This window comes from Mesoplodon densirostris, chromosome 4 (assembly GCF_025265405.1).
Source record: "Mesoplodon densirostris isolate mMesDen1 chromosome 4, mMesDen1 primary haplotype, whole genome shotgun sequence".
NCBI classification, from domain to species: domain Eukaryota; kingdom Metazoa; phylum Chordata; class Mammalia; order Artiodactyla; family Ziphiidae; genus Mesoplodon; species Mesoplodon densirostris.
Window position 1 is genome coordinate 88,920,005 of NC_082664.1, and position 19,815 is coordinate 88,939,819.

General features: G+C 48.9%; 1 protein-coding gene, 1 long non-coding RNA gene and 1 other non-coding gene across 7 annotated transcripts in view; all 3 read right to left on the reverse strand.

Annotated features, from left to right (window-relative positions):
* FRMD5 (FERM domain containing 5) overlaps positions 1–19,815 on the reverse strand; it is a 361,067-nt gene that overhangs the window by 9,725 nt on the left and 331,527 nt on the right. For 4 of the 5 annotated variants that reach the window (XM_060098328.1, XM_060098327.1, XM_060098326.1 and 1 more), the window contains exons 8-10: positions 6,217–6,305; positions 3,143–3,206; positions 2,458–2,549 (exon numbers count right to left, since the gene is read on the reverse strand). In XM_060098328.1, coding sequence (XP_059954311.1) covers positions 2,458–2,549; positions 3,143–3,206; positions 6,217–6,305 — 245 coding nt within the window. The remainder of the gene's footprint in view (positions 1–2,457; positions 2,550–3,142; positions 3,207–6,216; positions 6,306–19,815) is intronic. The other variant, XM_060098331.1, reaches the window with a different exon arrangement.
* LOC132488500 (uncharacterized) lies at positions 13,222–15,821 on the reverse strand. Its single transcript, XR_009531753.1, has 2 exons — positions 15,446–15,821; positions 13,222–15,320 (listed from the first exon to the last, which is right to left on the reverse strand). It is a non-coding gene; the product is annotated as an uncharacterized LOC132488500 (long non-coding RNA).
* Positions 15,130–15,202, reverse strand: LOC132489660 (small nucleolar RNA R38). Its single transcript, XR_009532053.1, has one exon. It is a non-coding gene; the product is annotated as a small nucleolar RNA R38 (small nucleolar RNA).

Below are 19,815 nucleotides of genomic sequence, written 5' to 3' on the forward strand. Positions count from 1 at the left end.
CCTTTAGCACCTGAGGGCCGTGTTCACGGTCTCAGTGCTCTGGACAGGCATGCTGCAACCCACTTCCACATTAGGAGAGTGAGGGCTCCCCAAGAGTGCCTCATGGGTTCACCATGGGGACTGAGAGAATAAATGGTAGGGAAAGAGAATGCCACCTGCTGAATCTCAGCCAGGCCACTGGTTAGCAGCGTGACCCTGGGCAAATTTTTCCTCTCTTAGCCTCAGTCTTATCTATAAAATAGTGGAGCTGGGACTGCTTGACCTCAGGAGTCCCTTCCAGTCCTAGTATTTGAGAATTCATGTCCATGTCTGGGTAACTGTGGGTGGAGAAGAGAGTAGTGCCCTTCCTACTCCATCTCCTTCTTGGAGAGAACCTGAAGTATATTGTCACATTAGAGACTCTGAGAAGTTGTGAAATGAAGAAACTAGCTGAACTTCAATAAAAGTTCCACCATTTGTTTGAACTTGGAACCATTTGCCCTCCCCCAGAAAGCCCATTAACACCACTTTCAAGGCCGTGAACAGCTGAGGTGGAGACTCTGGAAGCCACCCTTGAGTGACTGCTCTGATCCCTGTACCTCCTCTCACTTAGAAAGGGAAGCTTGGGCAGAGCTGCCCAGATTGAATCTCCTGAGACCTGACCCCATCCACAACACGCCCTGGGTGCCTGTAGTGCTCACCCAGCTGGGAACCGAACTGGTCTGGAGCCTTTGTCCTGAGCGGGCAGTGAATATTTAGGGAGTTGTCCCTATAATCCATGAACAGCAGGTGCTGGGGACACCATCCCCACCTGTCTCAGGGCTCCATGAGGCTCTGAGCCTACTTACTCTCCTGTCTGAGCACATTTTTTTTTTTTTTTGGTTTAAAATATTTAATACGTGTTAGACACGTAAAGTTATTTTTATCTGAGCACGTTCTTGAGTCTGACCGGCTCCCTTCAAAGCACTAGGCCAAAAGCAGGGCAGGGTTCTGCCCATGACAGACACTCTGAGTGAGGCCGAAGTGGCTCCTGCTAGCTACTTGGCATAAATGGGGGTCTGACCCAGGCTAGAGGCTTTTAACACCTAATTAGTAGTCATGGAGAACAGTGAAAAGGGGCCTTGGTTTCCAGTGTGGATGTTGGCAATCTGTTAAGGAAAGACTCAGAAACTGAGTTTGGTCACAGGTTCAGAAGCACAATTCTGTTCCCATGGCTCATACGGAAAAACAAAGGAGGGCCTCCAGAAATGGTGCTGAAATGTTTTCTTGGCTTTCCTTGGACAGCCAGGGACTGAATAGGAGGGAAATGTGACCACATGAAAGTCTTCCGAGTGTCTTCTCCATGAAAAGAAAGAAGCCCACTCAGGTGAGAATTCAGGCTGCCCATTCAACTCACCCCTGATTCTGGTATCAAATGCACAGAATTTATTATACAACTCAGAAAGCCTGCCCAAGAAACAGCCTCTGGGGGCCAGCATCCCACAGCAGTCAGCAGGTAGCAGAGTCTGTTGAGTGGGGAGGAAGATGGTGCCCTCCCAGCCCAGAGCAATTCTGCTCTGGATCCTTCAGGTAACTGGAGGGAGAACTATGGCCTGTCGGGGGGAGGAATATACCACACATTCTGTCTTACGTTGTTCTGACTAAGATGCAGCTTATTAAAGCATAAGTCATGGCATTCTATTTTAAAAACAAGACCAAGGGTTTTAGCGAAATACACTTTATCTGGCATCACCCCAGTTTCTCGATGGGCTATTTCTTTGCTCCCTAATGCTTTTATAACAACTTTTTAAATCTTTTCTTTAAAAAAGAAAACTGGGCACAAAAGCCTCAATATGCTTCACAAAATCATTTGGTAAGCTAAGCTCTCTCCTTTGCCCCAAAGCTGCTATCTCAGTAACAGTCAAGTCCTTGCTTCCTCCAGCTACCCCACCCCCAGCTCCTGAGCACTTGGCCTGTCACTGGCAACACCTCTGTCAGTGACACACCAGGAAGGGCTGGTATCAACCCCAGCTCAGCACCAGGCCACCCACCGGGGAGCGGGCCCCAGAGTCTCTCCAAGGCTTAGGGAGCTGCTCTGGGCTGCGCCTGTTCCTTCATGGAGCTCTTGTATTCTGGGCTCTGAATGGCTCCAAGGGGCCAGCTTTATTCAAGTCAGGCACCTATGGGCTTTCTCTGGCCCAAGCCTTACCCTGAAAAGACCCAGAACTGCTTTGCCACTGGGGGCTGTCCAACGACATCGCAAGGTAGACGCCTTGGGCAACTCCGCTGACACACATTCCCAGACATCAGCTCTGACCCTCCAGGTGGTACAGACAGCCACCCGGAAAGGGGTCTGAGTTTTATAAGGAAGCCCAGCCTTGTCATCTCATGTCTCCTTTGTCAGAGTTTCTCAAACTTTCCTGCCCATTGTTCCTCTAAAAGTAGCTTCTATGGCTTTGGCCCTGATAAAGGCAGTTCCCATCCCAAGTGTCCACTCACTTGTAGAAGGCTTGGTTCTCTATCCCACATTTCCAGAGGTGCTTGCAGGCTTCTGGAGTTGGAGCAAAATATGTGAGAATAATTTTCTTTTCCTACAAAAAATCCCACATAGAAACAGCTGAGTGTGGATGGCGAAGCAAAGGGTGAAGAGGGCCAGGACACTGAGCCCTGAGCTGTCTGAAGGCTCCCCAGTGCTCTCAGGGAGAGGCTTCAGACGGGGAAGGGGCTGCCTGGCGGGAAGAGAAGCCTGCAGTACCCACAGGACAGAGCTGAGTTCAGTGCAGAAGGGCACACCTGGCAGGTCCAATCAGAGTAAGTCTCTGCTGGCACCGCTTGAACCAAGTGAGCCCTCCCCAGAGAAAGTGGCACTCTCATCTGGAATTTTTTTTTGTATTTATTATCTTCCTGGAATTTTCATATGGAAGCAAAAGAATCTTACTCTGTACTTCCTGGAGGTATGGAACCTCTGAGGGTCACCAGCATCCCTGAGGAAGTCCCTGTGCTCCAGGACCTACAGCCACCTCTCATCATCTCATGTCTCCTCACCTCCAGCCTTGACCTTGGTCCCGGCTTGGCATGCAGGGGGCTTAGCTCTGCCTGGATGGACCACTTTGGTTCAGCCCTGGCCATCAGGAGCCACCCCAGTGCCCCAGCCCTCCCTGAAGAGGAGGAAGCCAGCACTCACCTCTTTCTGACTTACGTACAAATAAAAAGTCTTTCCTTCAAATTTCAGCTTGGTCACCTCATTCCTAGAAGCACAAAGAGAGCACCCGTCATCTCACTGTGGGCTACTTGCTCACAGCTAAGTCTTGTAGATGCACAGCCCACCCTGACTGGAAGGGGCTCCAGGCACAGACACAGTTTTAGCCAAAATTAGAACTGAAACATGACAGCAGCGCAGGGGCCTTAGAGAACAGTTGTTGAAACAGTTCAATCCACAGTTTTCTGGTCAATCACACTATAATAATAGGGTGATAGGAGGATTTCGGGCTCATCAACAGTGGCTGTAAAAGGGAAACGTTTGCATGGGAAGTGAGTTTAGGTAGAGTGGTCCTGGGCCATTTCGGGATTTGGTTCATAACACAGGTGCATTATCTGGATGGGACTGTCAAACGTAAGATGCCACAGGTAGCTGATGAGGCCAAAGTTCAAGATAACAGCAAATAATGAAAAACAATGCGACCAGGTTCTGAGGGAGTTGAGTCTTTCAGGTGACTGTGCCACTGGATGGAAAATGCAGTTTAATGCAGACAAATGTCAAACGATCTCAGGGAGGGGGGCAGGGCAACATACCAAAGAGAGAGAACAGATTACATGGAACAGTCATGCAGCGTACTGACCAGGAAAGGGGCTTAGGGGTTTTTGTAGAAAAATCCTTGAAGCCACCAGCCCAGTGAATGGCTGCAGTAAAAGAGGCAAACAGGATACTGGGGTACATCCACCCGCAGGACAGACGCAAATCAGAAGAAGGGACATGGTTACTGCACATGGCACGACTTAGACCTCACCTCCACATACTGCTCTCAGCCTTGGTTACATTTACAAAATGGAGAAATGACTGGGGTCTTAGGTGGATGTCCCTGAGAGCCAGAGAACTAGGCCTCAGCATTGGTCACTCCTCACTTCCCTTCCATTGGCCTGACACAGCTACCCTCTGGAGCCTGAAGGCCCTCCTACCTCACTGGGGGCAGAGTCTTTATTTTTCTACCCAACTGGGACCCCACAAGGAGGTCTAACCATGCATATCTGCCTCCACTTGGCTTCTTCCTCTTTGCGATTTCTAGGGAGATTTCCTCAATATCCTAGAAAGTAGCAGAAAGGTAGTGAGAACAATGTACCCAATTTACTACTGGACAAAACTCAGGGGACAGAGGAAGGTCACCTGTTCCCTGGAAATCATGGCTGGGTCAGGATGAGAGCTCACAACTTCTGACCACCAGATTCCTTCCCTGTTAGATTCCCTCCCAATCAATCTCTCATACACATACAGAATACAATAAATATCAATTGATTGATAAATAAACAAGCACACAGATCATCCTAGGCTTCAATAAGCAAGATAGGAAAGTAGGAAATTTTCTATTGGAAGTGTGATTAAATTTACATCTATTACTTGGAAGTTGAGGTATATGAAGAGACGTCCTGAAGAAATGGGCTGTGAGAGAAGCTATAGAAGGAAAAAGGGTCTGGGACAACCCAGTGAGCAGCAGGGCTTCTGGAGGGTAAGGATACTTTAGGGACTACAGGCCCGGGTGTGTCCTACCTGTTTCTAGCTAAAATGCCCCCTACCAGCCACCTCATGAGACAGCTACCCTGGTTGGAGTGTGGCCAGGATCCGGGCCTTCTAAGGAACATCAGACGACCCAGAGGTCTCCAAATAGCAAGTGCTCCTCACTGGGAGAGCGGTGGCCTGACCCTGTTCATTGTCTTTTTCTGAAAAGTATCTTGTTGGATAGAAGACCGCAAACCCTCACCATCTTCACCCAAGAAGTGCAGTGAGTGGGCCAGCTTGAGAAGGGGTAGCAAATGGGCGTGTTAGGGAGCACACCAGTTAGCCCAGTGGAGCAGGCCACCCTGGGAAGGGGTTTTCTGGGGGAATGGGGCCTGGCCAGGCATGTCTGGGGAGCAGTTTCACAAGCACTGTGGTTGATCATGTCGCCAAACTTCACAAGAGCCACAAGGGTTGGAAAGGGGGTGTCTGTTCACAAGCTAACAGGGGAGCTGAAGAGGATGTCACAGGAGAGCTGGCCTGCAGCATCCCCAGCAGAAAGCTCACCAGGGAGCAGCTCTGTCATCAGGTTCCCTGCTAGCTCTTCTTGAGAAGGCGGAGGAGACAAGACAGGAGCAGGCTTCCCTGGCTGAGCTCTGCTGGGCCAAGGAAAGATGCCTGTCCAAGTCCCTGAGAGGAGCTGGCCAGCTTAGACTTGGCAGTCTAAGGCCCAGGAAGGTTCAGAGATCACAGGGGCTTAGTAAAACATGCAACGTGAGGCTGCAAGATGTTTGCATGGGCCAGAAAAAGGGTCTCTAGGAGAGCCAAACCTCCATCAACAAACCAGAGTCTGCAGCATCAGCTCACAGAGCCACGCAGCAGAACAGACCCCAACCGATGGGCGGAGAGGAAGCAGTTCCGAGCAGCTGTGGCTGCAGCAGTGGCTCTTGCCTGCTAGAATTGGGAGTGGAAGAGGCAGGGGAGGGAAGAAAGAGTGGGGATGTGACTCTTGGAGGCTGAGGACACCTAAGCCCTGAAGAGGGACAGGAGACGGAGCAGCATCTGTGCTCCTGCAGGCAGTGCCCACCGTGGGGTTTGGTCCAAGGAGGGTGTTTTGCCAGAGCAACAGGGTAACTTATATCTGCCCCAGGGGTCATTGCAAGCCCTCCTTCGTTAGGAGAGTGGGTAAGGAGTAAACATCCCTGCAGATGCTATGGTCCTCAGTGGGGGACAGTCCCAAGGACTCAGTTCTCATGGGAACTTTGCTTCCCTAACATTGGCTCCAGCTCTAGACGTCTCATCCTACCCAGAAACCAACTTCCCATACCCTTTCTCTCTCTGGAGAGGCTGTTGGCTCTCAGGAACACCCCTGTGAAAGCATAGGATCCCTAGAAGAGACCACTACCTTCACCAGTTACCATTATGGATGCAAGGCTTTGGAGAGGGCTCAGAACCAGAACTTGCCCAATCACAGACATAGGACATGGGAACCACAGCCCTCCCCAGTTGGTGAGGTATAAAAAGCCTATTTTGGAAATAAAGACACTCACCATTTAATGAAGTGGACCCTCTTGTTTCCTTGCAGAACAACAAACCCAAAAGGAGTGAAGGCCAGAAATGCAGCATTTCCTGACACGTCCTGTAACACATAAAGATTTCTCATCAGGGTGATGCAGGCATAGAGGTAAAAGGGTGAGAAACACAGTTGTTCACTGGGGATACAGGGTTAAAACTTGGCCGTTGGTCACAGAGGGAAGAGCCTGGCATTTGGAAGTAATAGCCAAGTTACTTACCTTTTCTGAGCCTCGGTGGTCTTAACTGTAAGTTGCAGATTATAATACCAATCTTAGAAAGCTGTTGTGAATATCCAAAGAGAACCGCAAACCCTGGTGGGATTGTAAAATGGTGCAGTCACTTTGGAAAGCAGTTTGGAAGTTCTTCAAATTGTTAAACGTAGAGTTACCATATGACCCAGCAATTCCACTCCTAGGTATGTACCCAAGAGAACTGAAAACTATGTTCACACAGAAACTTGTGCATGAATGTTCATAGCAGGATTATTCATACTGGCTGCAAAGTGGAAATAATCCAAATGTCCATCAGCTGATAAGTGAATAAACAAAATGTGGTACATCCACACAATGGAATATTATTCAGCAGTAAAAAGGAATGAAGTACTGATACCTGTAACAACACAAATGAACCTTGAAAACATTATGCTAAGTGAAAGAAGCCAGTTACAAAAGATCACATGTTGTATGCTTGCATTTATATGAAATATCCAGAGCAGGCAAATCCACAGAGACAAAAAGTATACTACTGGTTGCCAAGGGCTGTGGGGAAGAGGAGATAGGGAGTGACAGCTAATAGGTACAGGGTTTCTTTTTGAAGGTGATGAAGATGTTCTAAAATTAGATAGTGGTGATTGTTTCACAAGTTTCACGATTCTGTTAATGGACTAAAAACCATCAAATTGCACACTTTGAAAAGGATGGATTTTTTTTTTTTTTTTTTTTTTTTTTTTTTTTTTTTTTTTTTTTTTTGCGGTATGCGGGCCTCTCACTGCTGTGGCCTCTCCCGTTGCGGAGCACAGGCTCCGGACGCGCAGGCTCAGCGGCCATGGCCCACGGGCCCAGCCGCTCCGCGGCATATGGGATCCTCCCAGACCGGGGCACGAACCCGTATCCCCTGCATCGGCAGGCGGACTCTCAACCACTTGCGCCACCAGGGAGGCCCTAGGATGGATTTTTTTGATGTGTGAATTATATTTCGAGAAAGCTGTTCTGTGTGAGAGAGAGAATAGCTGTTGTCATTATCATGAAGGCCTGACACCCTGGGCTCCCTCAGGAAAGTTTAGCTGAAGAAAATATAAGAAGCAACTGGCCAAGTGGAAGAGCTATCGCCAGCCCTGTGGTGCCTGAACCAACAAAGAGGCCTCCTGGTCACCTGTCACTGTCAGTTGGTAAACACAAGGCTTGAGGTTCTACTGGGCAAAGAGAGGAGAAGGTGCAGAAGCCGTAGGTCCTGGTTCCATCACGTGGGAAATGAGCTCCAGGAGGCCCAGGTCTTTTCTAGGCTGGGACGGGGCACAGAAAGCTGGGTGACGATTACATTCTCTCACCTGATAGCGGCCACAGGTGAGAATCTGCTCTGTCAGGGTGTGTGTTCAGGTGGCCAGAAAATTATGCCAGGCTGCTGATCGCATGGGCATGCAGGCCAGTTGTCTGGGCCACAGCTCAGGTAGTGCCAAGGGGTCGAGGCCAGGCCCCTGGTGTGAGGGGTGCAAGTGCGGGCCGGGGCTGTCAGGCTCTCCTAGTCTCTCCCGCCTTCAGGCTTCGCCTCCCTGGCACAGATCTTCAGCCTAACCAGTCCTAAGAACAGTGGGGCCTCTGCAGTGCCTCATAAGCCTTGCCTCAAGGAAAAGTGCAGTTTTGCCTTAAAGCTATCTCTTAGAGTCAGGATTACAGGTATGAGCATCTGGGCCCAGGGAATAAACTAAATATATATTTTGCAGACATTTGAATTAATGCATAGTTGTTACTGTCCTTTCCTCAGGGTCTGTCGTGACCCCAACACTTGGCTGCAAGCATAGTGTCATTCAACCCACGGGCACAGCAAAATGCTGTTTAAAAATAACCTGAATGGAGATACTTTGAAGCCACGGGGCTGGGCTTCCCCCTGCCTGTCATCAGGGCTTGGTGGTGGGTGCTAACAGCTGAGCGCCAGCAGTGCACACAAACACTGTCCCTGCCAGGGGGCACCGGCACTAACTGGGCAGGCTGGCCGGGGGGGGGGGGCGGCGGTGGGTGAGGGAGGGCTCTGTGCGCAGGGTTGGAGGGTGGGCACCGGGAGGCCTTCAGCTCACTGTGCAGGCAGGACCCGAGGAAGGCCTACAACTGCGGGTTTAGACAGAGACTCGAGGGTGGAGGCCTTACCTTATTTGTACTCAGAGAACAGGCCTGCAGGAGACGTTTATCAGGAGAATGTGTGAGGCAGTGAGGTGGGCCAGAGGGACCAGTGTGGCTGGCGGGGGCTGGCGGGGGGAAGCCCACACGTGAGCAGAACGAGGGGAGGGCACAGTGGGGCAGAGGGAGGAAGGTGTCTTCTGCTGCTCGCTGAAGGCCAGGCCCAGGAGGAAGGATGGAAAGGAAGGGCAGGGCCTGCAGAGGCTTGTGGATGGACTGTGGATGGTAGAGGAGGGACGGGAAGCAGCGAAGTGGGCAGGAAAGGCCTCCTTCCAGGTCTCGCACTCCAGGCCCCTGTGGGCAACGGTAGAAGAGCACCTGCGCCAGAACCAGGGGCTCCGGGTCAGTCGGCCCAGGTCCTGGCCCTGCACTCACCGCCCGTGTGGCTTCAGCCAGGTCCCTTCGTTGCCCTGTGTTTCAGGCCCCTCGCTGTCAAGTCAGGGTTGATGATATCATCTGCCTCTTAGGCTGTGCTCAGTCAGCACCCAATACATGCTAATGGTTGTGTTGCTGTTAATAATATTATAGTTGCTACTGATTAGCTGAGTTTATTGAACTCAATACAGAATCTCTTTTAAAAAAGCCTAACATTTTACTATTTTTCCTGATGCTGATGGATTTAAATTTTGCTACTTAGGAAAAGAGGGTGTGGGAAGTTGAGGTAGAAAGGGAGAAGTTACTCATTGTTAGGGACCATGGAGAAGGGGGATGTGGGTGATACATTTGGGATCCGGGGGAAAAGTGAAGTGGGCAGGAGGGGAAGGACGTCTGTGAGAGTCATCGCGGTGACAGGCCTGTCTCTGGCCAGAGCAAAGGGAAGGGCAGGTCCTCCCACGAACTGGGTGGTGCTGGCCATCTGCGCCGCCCAGACACCACAGGGCCGGCCTCCAAGTGAAGGCAGGTATTGGAGTTAGAGGGGAACAGTCTCTCCTGACCAGACTGGCTGATTTGGAACAGGGAACAAACTGGGAGTAAATCCCTATTAGACGCCAATAAGTATTACTGATTATTCCAATAAGTCATAATAGCACCTTGTGCAATCCCAATCCATCCTCCCATTTGAAGAGAGCAATTATCCAAACTGCTTCCAATGCAATAGTTGCAGATGAAGCTGCAAGGCCCTGGCACGTGGGCATCCACAGTGTGGGCAGCTGGGATGTTTGCTACTCGTCTCTGACACGTGAGGCATGGGGCTGGAATTACAGCAAGAAATCTCCCATCTGGACCAGCATCAGGGAGTTCCCTGGTGGTCCAGTGGTTGGGATTCCACGCTTGCTTTCACTGCTGAGGGCTCAGGTTCAATCCCTGGTTGGGAAGTAGGATCCCCCAAGCTGCACAGCGCACCCGAAAAAAAAAAGAGCGTGGACCAGCGTGAAAACACAAACAGGCAGCCACAAGTTTCCCAGTTTCTTTCATCTAACAAGCCATTCTCCTTGTGAGCCTGCCCTTTGGATTTGTATGTGGAAGGACAAGTTATGTGACAAAAAGAGAAGGAAATGACCAGGAGAGAAGTGATACAGAGGGCAGTAAGCTGTCCCTCAGCTCTTCCATCTTATCAAGCTGGATTCTGCCTTTTCTCCCTGCCCCCTGCCCATCCCAATGCAATCAGCACCCACAGGACTGAGCCATTAATTATCTGGGAGGTGGAATAAAAACTCAGGTCTTAAAGTGAAAGAGCGGCATGGACATATATACACTACCAAACGTAAGGTAGATAGCTAGTGGGAAGCAGCCGCATAGCACAGGGAGATCAGCTCGGTTCTTTGTGACCGCCTGGAGGGGTGGGATAGGGAGGGTGGGAGGGAGACGCAAAAGGGAGGGGATATGGGAACATATGTATATGTATAACTGATTAAATTTGTAAAAAAAAAAAAAAAAAAAAAAAAAAAAACTCAGGTCTTGACAGCCCCACCGCAGATATCGCCACGCCCGCTCTACATCAGGTAACAGTCAAAAGACTTTAGCTTGCTTCTGTGGTTGTGAGATGACAAATCTATTTTCAATTTTTCATCCTTGTGGAAGGAGCTTCAGCCTTGGTTTAAGAACCCAACTGTGCTTCTTATTTGCTCTGTAACCTACTTGCTTCCTTCTCTGGACCTCAGTTTCCTCATCTGTAAGATGAGGACAATAATACATACTCCAAGAAATACTATCGATACTTCCATCCGATTTTAGGGAGATGGCCTAAATGATGTACTGCCAGGACAAGGCCACTGTGTTTTTCTTGGGGAGGGGATGGATTTGCACAGTCATTCATGTTCATACGGAACCCACCATCAAACTTGACCTGCATCAATACATCATCATCAAATGTTCACCCTAAGACGATCACTCTGTCTAGAGAAGGATTTTTGGAAATCATAGTACTGACTGGTTCTTGGAAATAGGGACATCTGGCCATCTTTGCCCAGGTCTACCTATGGATACAATGAAGTAGGCTTCTGTCTGCTGCTCCCCAGAGGACATCCTGGATGTGACTGAGTCAGGACCACAGCATTCTTGGTTGTTATGCCTCTCAAAGTCAGCCATCCCCTCTCTGGAGCACGACTGAAACTAATTCAGTCTGGGTGGATGAAGCCTCTATTATTCTTAAAAAACCTGAGAGAAGAAGACTCCATATGCTCTTCCAGACAGTGGTGCCCATTCCTGAAAGGGCTCATAGCTGGGGACCTTCACATTCAATCAATCATGAAAACCACCCAGTTTCAATACACTTAAACACAGCCACAAGAAGCCAGAGTGGAAATGAGGAGGAGGAGGCAGGCACCCTGGAAGAAGCTTGGCGTCAACCCGTGACAGCTCAGAAATGGAAATCTTGGCAGAAACGTGCCACTTAAGTGGCTTTAGTTCTTCATTTTGGCAGTAAACCTAACACGCTCCCCACAGTGTAGCCAAGAGGGGCCCACCTGAGGGGGAGGGCAAGTCATCACTGATGCTTCTTGTTCTGTTTCTCTGAGGTCAAGGGCAACGTGTCAAGATGGGGAGCGGGTTTATTTAGAGAGGAGCTTTGGTAGCTGGATTATGAAAGTAATGATCTTATTTTAAGAGCAGGCGAATGACACTATCATTTTATTTGTGTGGTTGATCTAACGTAGACCCTGCTGAAATCAATTTTCCCCTGGTCTATACAAAACAGACATAAAGCCATTTGGTGAATTTACATCACATTTTTCTATGATGATTTCAGTAGTCTCGTAGGTCTTTTGTCCTCTCTTTATCAGAACTGGCAGTGAGTTCCGCTTTGTTCCTAAATAAATGCCATCTCTCCAGATGGAAGACCATGAATGATAACTGAAAGAGCACAGCACTGAGACTCCACAACTCCAAGTTCGAGTCCCAGTACCGTCCTTGCCACTAACACTGGACATGTTAGTTAGTTCCTCAGAGCTCAGTGTTCTCATCTTAAAAAGAAGACAAGAATGTCTTCTTTTTTTTTTAAATAAATTTATTTGTTTTATTTATTTATTTTTGGCTGCATTGGGTCTTCGTTGCTGCGTGTGGGCTTTCTCTAGTGGCGGCGAGCGGGGGCTACTCTTCGTCGCGGCGCACAGGCTTCTCATTGCGGTGGCTTCTCTTGTAGTGGAGCACAGGCTCTAGGCGCGGGGGCATCAATAGTTGTAGCATGTGGCCTCAGCAGTTGTGGCTCATGGGCTCTAGAGCACAGGCTCAGTAGTTGTGGCACACGGGCTTAGTTGCTCTGTGGCATGTGGGATCTTCCTGGACCAGGGCTCAAACCCGTGTCCCCTGCATTGGCAGGCGGATTCTTCTTTTTTTTTTTTTAAACATCTTTATTGGAGTATAATTGCTTTACAATGTTGTGTTAGTTGCTGCTTTATAACACAGTGAATCAGCTACATGTATACATATATCCCCATATCTCCTCCCTCTTGCTTCTCCCTCCCACCCTCCCTCCCTCCCTATCCCACCCCTCTAGGTGTTCACAAAGCACTGAGCTGATCTCCCTGTGCTATGCGGCTGCTACTCACTACCTATCTATTTTACATTTGGTAGTGTATATATGTCCATGCCACTCTCTCACTTTGTCCCAGCTTACCCTTCCCCCTCCCCATATCCTCAAGTCCATTCTCTACGTCTGTGTCTTTATTCCTGTCCTACCCCTAGGTTCTTCATAACCCTTTTTTTTTTTTTAGATTCCATATATTTGTATTAGCATTCGGTATTTGTTTTTCCCTTTCTGATTTACTTCACTCTGTATGACAGACTCTAGGTCCATCCACCTCACTACAAACAAGTCAATTTCGTTTCTTTTTATGGCTGAGTAATATTCCATTGTATATATGTGCCACATCTTCTTTTTTTTTTTTTTTTTTTTTTTTTTTTCCCATTTTTATCCATACTTTATTTTTCCCTATTCCCATCACATCTGTAGTTACCAAAACCTGTCAACCGGTTAGAGGGGTATAAGATTAATTTAGTGGGAAACTTATAAACACCAAAACATCTGATTGCATCCTGTTACCCACAACGATTCTTCTCTGAAACTTTCACTTATAAAACAATATGCCGAGTCACAGAATAAAACATTGCGTTTACATGGGTCTCAACCTGAAATCCACAAATGCTGGTAAGTCAGTTTTAAAATTTTTTAATTTGTTTCAAAGTTAAACCCAAGACACACTGACTTCAGAGGAAATCCACCGAGAAATGTTTTTCTAGGCTGAACACCTCTTTCCTTTTGGCCTCCCCCCACACAGCATGCACATGTTAATGACTTTCATTTCATAATCACTGCTGTCCCACCACTATACCAAGATCACCTATACTATGTGTGTAGTATTCTGAATGTTCTTAGTTATACCCTAATTTCACTAACTGCAAAAGATTTTCTGGGATACCCTGTCACTTGAATTCTTTGGCTACTTTGAAGTCCAAAGAACTCTTAAATGATTCTCCTTTGCAGGGGGGAGGGTGGTATTTTATAGGCATTAGCAACTAGCACCTGGGGCTCTGCTGATCCCTTCTGGCATCACTGGGAGGCAACCTATAAAACCAAAGAATCGGGCTTCCTGGTGGCGCAGTGGTTGAGAGTCCGCCTGACGACGCAGGGGACGCGGGCTCGTGCCCCGGTCCGGGAAGATCCCACATGCCACGGAGCAGCTGGGCCCGTGAGCCATGGCCGCTGAGCCTGCGCGTCCGGAGCCTGTGCTCCGCAACGGGAGAGGCCACAACACTGAGAGGCCTGCGTACCACACAAAAAAAACCCCCAAAGAATCATTTGATGTGGCAGCCAACTAAGAGACTCAAAACTAAGGTTAAATTTAAAGAAAATTTAAAAAATGGTAATCCTAGAGGAACTCATTCTAAGCAATCAACCATTATGCGTGTGCGTGTGTGTGGAAGGCACAACCAGATCAATTCAGTGCAGCCTGGTTGGTCCCAGATGACTCTCCTTTTCGGGAGACTGTGCTCTGAGGAAGCAGATCTGGCAAGTGGCCAGTACCAGTAAAGAGCAGCCATTAAGTGCTGGCAACATTCATATTCAACCCCCGTCTGGAGTCAAACCTACAGGTTCGGGAATTCCCTGGCAGTCCAGTGGTTAGGACTCATCACTCTCACTGCCAAGGGCCAGGGTTCAATCCCTGGTTGAAGAACTAAGATCCCACAAGCCATACGGTGCAGCTTAAAAAAAAACAAAAACAGAAACCAACCTACAGGTTCACTTGGGTCCCACAGAGCAGTCAAGTCCACTCAGAAGCAGACTATAACCCAGCAGGTAGACTTTCCCACTTGCTAACACGTCCTTTCGCTTTGTTTTACTTCCAGCTATAAGCTGCTTGGACCGGTTTTCAGGCTCTTTAAATCTCACTCCAAATATAGCTTCCTTGGTGACCGAACAAATATGTGACCTTATGTATAAAAAGTTGCACACACCTCCCAACTTCAACAGAAAAGGCAATCTGTGTCCAGTTCAAGCCTGGCATTTAAATGGGAACAAAGCTCAGCTCCACTCTGCTACTCTCTTGCTCACATGCCAGCCATGCCATTCAGACAGAGCTCAGCTAACACCAGCAGAGCTCCCTGGTGTTAACAAAGCACCTGGAAACCAAATCGCTCTGCTAGTGCCACTGTACCCTGTCTTTCCTGGATGTCAGGATATGGTGCAAGGGCAAGAGGTCAGACAGTCCTGAAGTGTTCTCACTGCCACAGCTGGCATACATCTGCCATTCCCGTCTGTTTCAAACAGCACATTCATTTTTTTGAAATATGTGACAAGCACTCTTTCATTCTACAGTAAGTGTACAAATCAAATCTGGGCCACTTGCCCATTTCTGCCACCTCTTATAGCCTGTGCCCTCAGAGCCATTAATCAAGGGGCCTAAAGTGTGACAGGGCAGCCACACCACTGGTTTTCAAGCTGCAGAGGGATGATGCATTAGGACTGGGGTCTTGGCAGGGTGTGCACAATTCCCTTTGGAGTCCATTCAATTCGATCCCTTATAGAGCCTGAACTTCTTTTAAGAGCACAGGGCCAGCCCCTTAAGCCTCAGAACAGATTGTTTTCCCTCAGTTGAGATTTTCAGACAGGGATAACTAACCATCATAGGCTTGTGGGGCTTCTTTGGGACATGTTAACATGGAAAGAGAAAGCTTACAAACAACAGGAGAAGAATCATCATTTCACTTCTTCAGGCAAAGCAGTTCAATTCTGTCTCACTCACTGCAGACACCTAGCGAAGAAAACAAACCTATGTGAAAGTCTCCCTGCCACTCAGCACAACTCAAAGGCCAGGACAGGGGAAGCAGAAAGAACACTCCACCCAAGCCTGTTCCAAAGATCTTCTCTATTACACACACGAGAGAAATTCCGCCTCGGGTCCAGGGCAGCTGAAACGGCACTGCTGCTAGTTAGTGTCTTGTTCTGGAGCATCCTTTTCGGCCTCAAACTGAGGCTGAGACTACCATTTATAGAAATTTCATCACGAAGATCCTTACACTCAATATCTTTGGATGATGGTTTTCATGTGACTTTTTTCCAAGTCCACAGCCAACATCTTTAATCTGCATCCATGCGACTCAATTCAGGGTTCCATGCGCTAGTTTTAAGCTTCAACGTGCACGTCGGCTTCTCACCGTCTCTGCAGATGCCGAACAAAGGCCGCCGCCAAAGGTCCGAGGTTGCCGGAATAGCTCGGACGGGCCTGAGGCCGCCATGACTTCCTGCCACGAGACCGATCCCGAAAAGCCACATCTTCTTTATCCATTCATCTGTCGATGGACACTTAGGTTGCTTCCATGCCCTGGCTATTGTAAATAGTGCTGCAGTGAACATTGTGGTACATGACTCTTTTTGAATTATGGTTTTCTCACGGTATATGCCCAGTAGTGGGATTGCTGGGTCATATGGCAGTTCTAGTTTTAGGTTTTTAAGGAACCTCCATACTGTTCTCCATAGTGGCTGTACCAATTTACATTCCCACCAACAGTGCAAGAGGGTTCCCTTTTCTCCACACTCTCTCCAGCATTTATTGTCTGTAGATTTTTTGACGATGACCATTCTGACCAGTGTGAGGTGATACCTCGTTGTAGTTTTGATTTGCATTTCTCTAATGATTAGTGATGTTGAGCATCCTTTCATGTGTTTGTTGGTAATCTGTATATCTTCTTTGGAGAAATGTCTATTTAGGTCTTCTGGCAGGCGGATTCTTAACCACTGCGCCACCAAGGAAGCCCAAGAATGTCTTCTTGGCAGTGTTATTGTAAAGATGAAATGAGATTGGGACTTCCCTGGTGGTCCAGTGGTTAAGACTCCACGCTTCCACTGCAGGGGGCACAGGTTCGATCCCTGGTCGGGGAACTAAGATCCCACATGCCGTGTGGTGTGGCCAAAAAAAAAAGATTAAATGAGATAGTGTAAGTGGCTGGCATGTGGAGGCTCTCAATAAATGGCACCTTCATGATTCATGATAAGGCTGGGCTCACGTGGTAGGTCCGACCACTTCAAATCCTTGACAGGGCAGGAGGCCACAGTCTGGGCCTGCAGGAGACCCAAGGCAAACAACCAGTCCCAGGCCCCCTGGAAGGAACAAGATGCTGAGAGGTTGGAGAGGTGTCGGGGCCGGGGAGCAGACGCAACCCTGGGCTGTCAGTGGTTTGCTCCATCCTCCTCCTCCTCCAGCAGCTGTAGGCTTGGTCTGCTAGGGGCTCCTGCCAGGAGCTGGGGGCCAGGGGAAAGGCAGAGAGCTCAGGACAGCTTGTGCAAGTTCAGAGTTTGAGTATTAGTGTAAGACAGCTAGCTACTGGAGCCCTCTGGCTGTCCCACCCAGATGGGTAGGATATCCTCTTCCTAGTCCCAGGGCCAGGCAAGGACCCTCTGGGCAGAAAGAAACCATCAGTGTGGACAGAAAGAACAGCAGCTTCTTAATCAGTCCAGGAGAACAGAGCCCGACCGAAACGTTGTTCTGATCTCATTTAATCATCGAAACGATTCCTCTTCTTCTGTCCTCCCTAGGGCTGTGTGCCCCAGATTCCCAGGGCCCAGTAATAGAAATCATCAGTATTTATTACACCAAGCACTCCAGCTTATTTCAGCTCTCCTTGTAGCAACATTCAGGCGAGTGCTTGGTAGCCTATCACCAAAGTGGCTCTAGTTAATGACAAGAGTAAAGGCTCCCAAACTGTTCTCCTTTCTCAGGAGGGCCGAGGGAATCCTGAGCCAGAGCCTAATGAGATGAGCCGCGGGGTCTGCAGCAGGGCCCTGATGTGGCCCTGGGTGAGCAAGAAGTATGGGGCCCAGGAACAAGGGAGTGGAATCCCAGCAAGATGACTCCTCCCACCTTCTCCCCAGAGGAAGTCTCCTGGCGGCTTCTGCTCCTTAGAGATATACAGCAGCAGGAAGTGACCTTCGTTCATGTATTCTTGCTCTGCCACTCAGGGCCTTCCTTGTACATTGTGGCCTCCTGGAACCTTCATCTTCTTCATCTCCTTGTCTATAAATCAGGAAGAATAATATCCACCTCCCAGAGCTGGCATGAGGATTAAATAAGAAAGTAATGTGAAAGGATTCCAGTGGGCCTGCTAGGGAAGGTGTGCCACAAACATCTCTTCCCTCCCTCCTTCTAGGAGTGGGTGCTGTGGGGATGAAATGATATGATATATGGGACTGGGCCTTGTGCAGGGCCTGGTATGAAAGCCGGTTCCTTCCTGTAGCCTCTTCACCTCCCTGTCTGTTGGTGGACAGACTCGTCAAAGACAGGCCTGAGCCAGGACCCCTGCAGTCCTAGGGTGCATGTGGATTTGGGCTGGACACCGAGCTGGCTGCCGCTGTAGCTTCCAGACCCCCATAGGCAACAGCAGAGAATTCCCACCCTGCTACACTCAGTTGTCACGCTCAGGTTCATTGTCAGCCCACCTCTACGTGCCATCAGGTGACAGCCCTGCCTAGGGACCCATCTCTGAAGAGGTGGGCACTCTGTGTGGCCTCAAGGGGACTGGACAGATGTGGGTTAAATGCAGAGGTGACCTGGCATCTTCTGTTGACCATATGTATCTTTAGGCAGCTATGTCTTTTTTTTTTCCCCTTCTGACCAAAGGTCTCACGTATTTACTACTAAACCAGAGCACTAGTGCAGAAACACGCAAAGAGAAAAATAATTTTCCCAATAAAACACACCCAGCTGGTCAGACGGTCGTGATGTTCTCAAAGTGATACGGTAAGATGCAAGTGACCTTGACACAGCATAAATGTGTGCCACTTCATATGCGAGGCTCCTTACAGACCCAGCTTGGTTCTTCTCCAATGTCTTCTCTTGGAGTTGTACCTCATTTTATTACCAGTTTTCATTCCAATCCATTGGGGAATGGGATGATTCTGCTTTTGTTTCTTGGCCAGGAATTGCTTGATCCTGAAAGTCTTGTGAGAAGACAAGACTTGTGAGCCTTGTGAGAAGACATGGAGCAAATCCAGCCGCACACAGGATGGCGGAGAAGAGAAGAAGGCAGCTGTTGTCTTTTCAGGTCCTGAAGTGACTCAGCGGTTCAGGGAGCACAGGTGTGGAGTATCTGCTGAGGACTTTCACACGGATGAGGAAAGCGAGGCTCAGAGAAGTTTCTGAAGGCCCCAGGAAGGAGGAGACCAGCCCTGGAGCCAAGGCCAGCTGACTCCAAAGCTCTCTTCAGTCCTCTGCAGCCCCCTGCTGATAGTATCTGAGGAATTTATGCAAGTTAAACTACATCGGTTGTACAGAAGGCATTATTCAGGAAGCTTTGCTAATTCATTTGTAAATATCCATATGTCTTTTTTTTTTTTTTTTTTTTTTTGGTATAAAATGGCATGAATGTGTTTTCTGACAGTATGGCCCCCAAGAGCACAGGGGTTATCTTCAGTAGGCTGTGCTGGTAGATAGGGGCCTGTGGAGCTGGGGGGGTGACCAGGTTTCTGAGTGCCAGAATGTTCTCAAAGTTCATATTTGACATTTCGGCATTAAATCCTATGCAACAAAAACATCACCAACTCCTCACCAAGCGGCCAAGGGAAACGCAACTCTGCCTCCACATCACTGGGTTCCTCGGTTTCTAGTCTATTAATTTTTATTGGAAACTTATGGTGCCCCTCACTTATTAGGAAGAAGAGGTCAGTGTTTGAGAATCAGTTTCACTTGTGATACTGGGGTCTCTCCAGTAGTGGAAAGAGAGAGGCAAAGATTTGGAGAAACTGAGGCAGAGACCAGAAATGTCAGAGCAGCTGGGATGAGGAGATGAAGCGCAGGGACCCGGCCACAGAGAGACAGGAAGAGGCCACGGGTCTCCACTGCTTTCCATAGTCTCGAGTGGCTGCCTGAGCTCGTCTCTGAAATGCCAGACTCACGTGAGTAATCACAGAGGTTCCTCTCTGGGCAGAGCCTCCCTGGCTGGTTCCTGTCCCGCCCTCACACGCACATAATGGAATTAAACGTGACTCCACTGCAGTTCCACGCAGGGACTTAGGCTGCTGCAGTCAATAAAAACCCACTCTTGGAAGGAAACTAGATTACGGGTCAGGGAAGGGGGGGCAGTGCGCTGAGCCGCCTCTGATCATTCCCTGTGGGGGGCCTCCCCCATTCCTCCTCTCTTCACTTCCACCAAATTACCCACTGCTGCCAAAGTGGGGCCCCGGTTTCCAATTTGTTATTTAGATGGACTTTGTCTCGGACCCTCTGACATCGATGTGGCACCACAAGATTATGC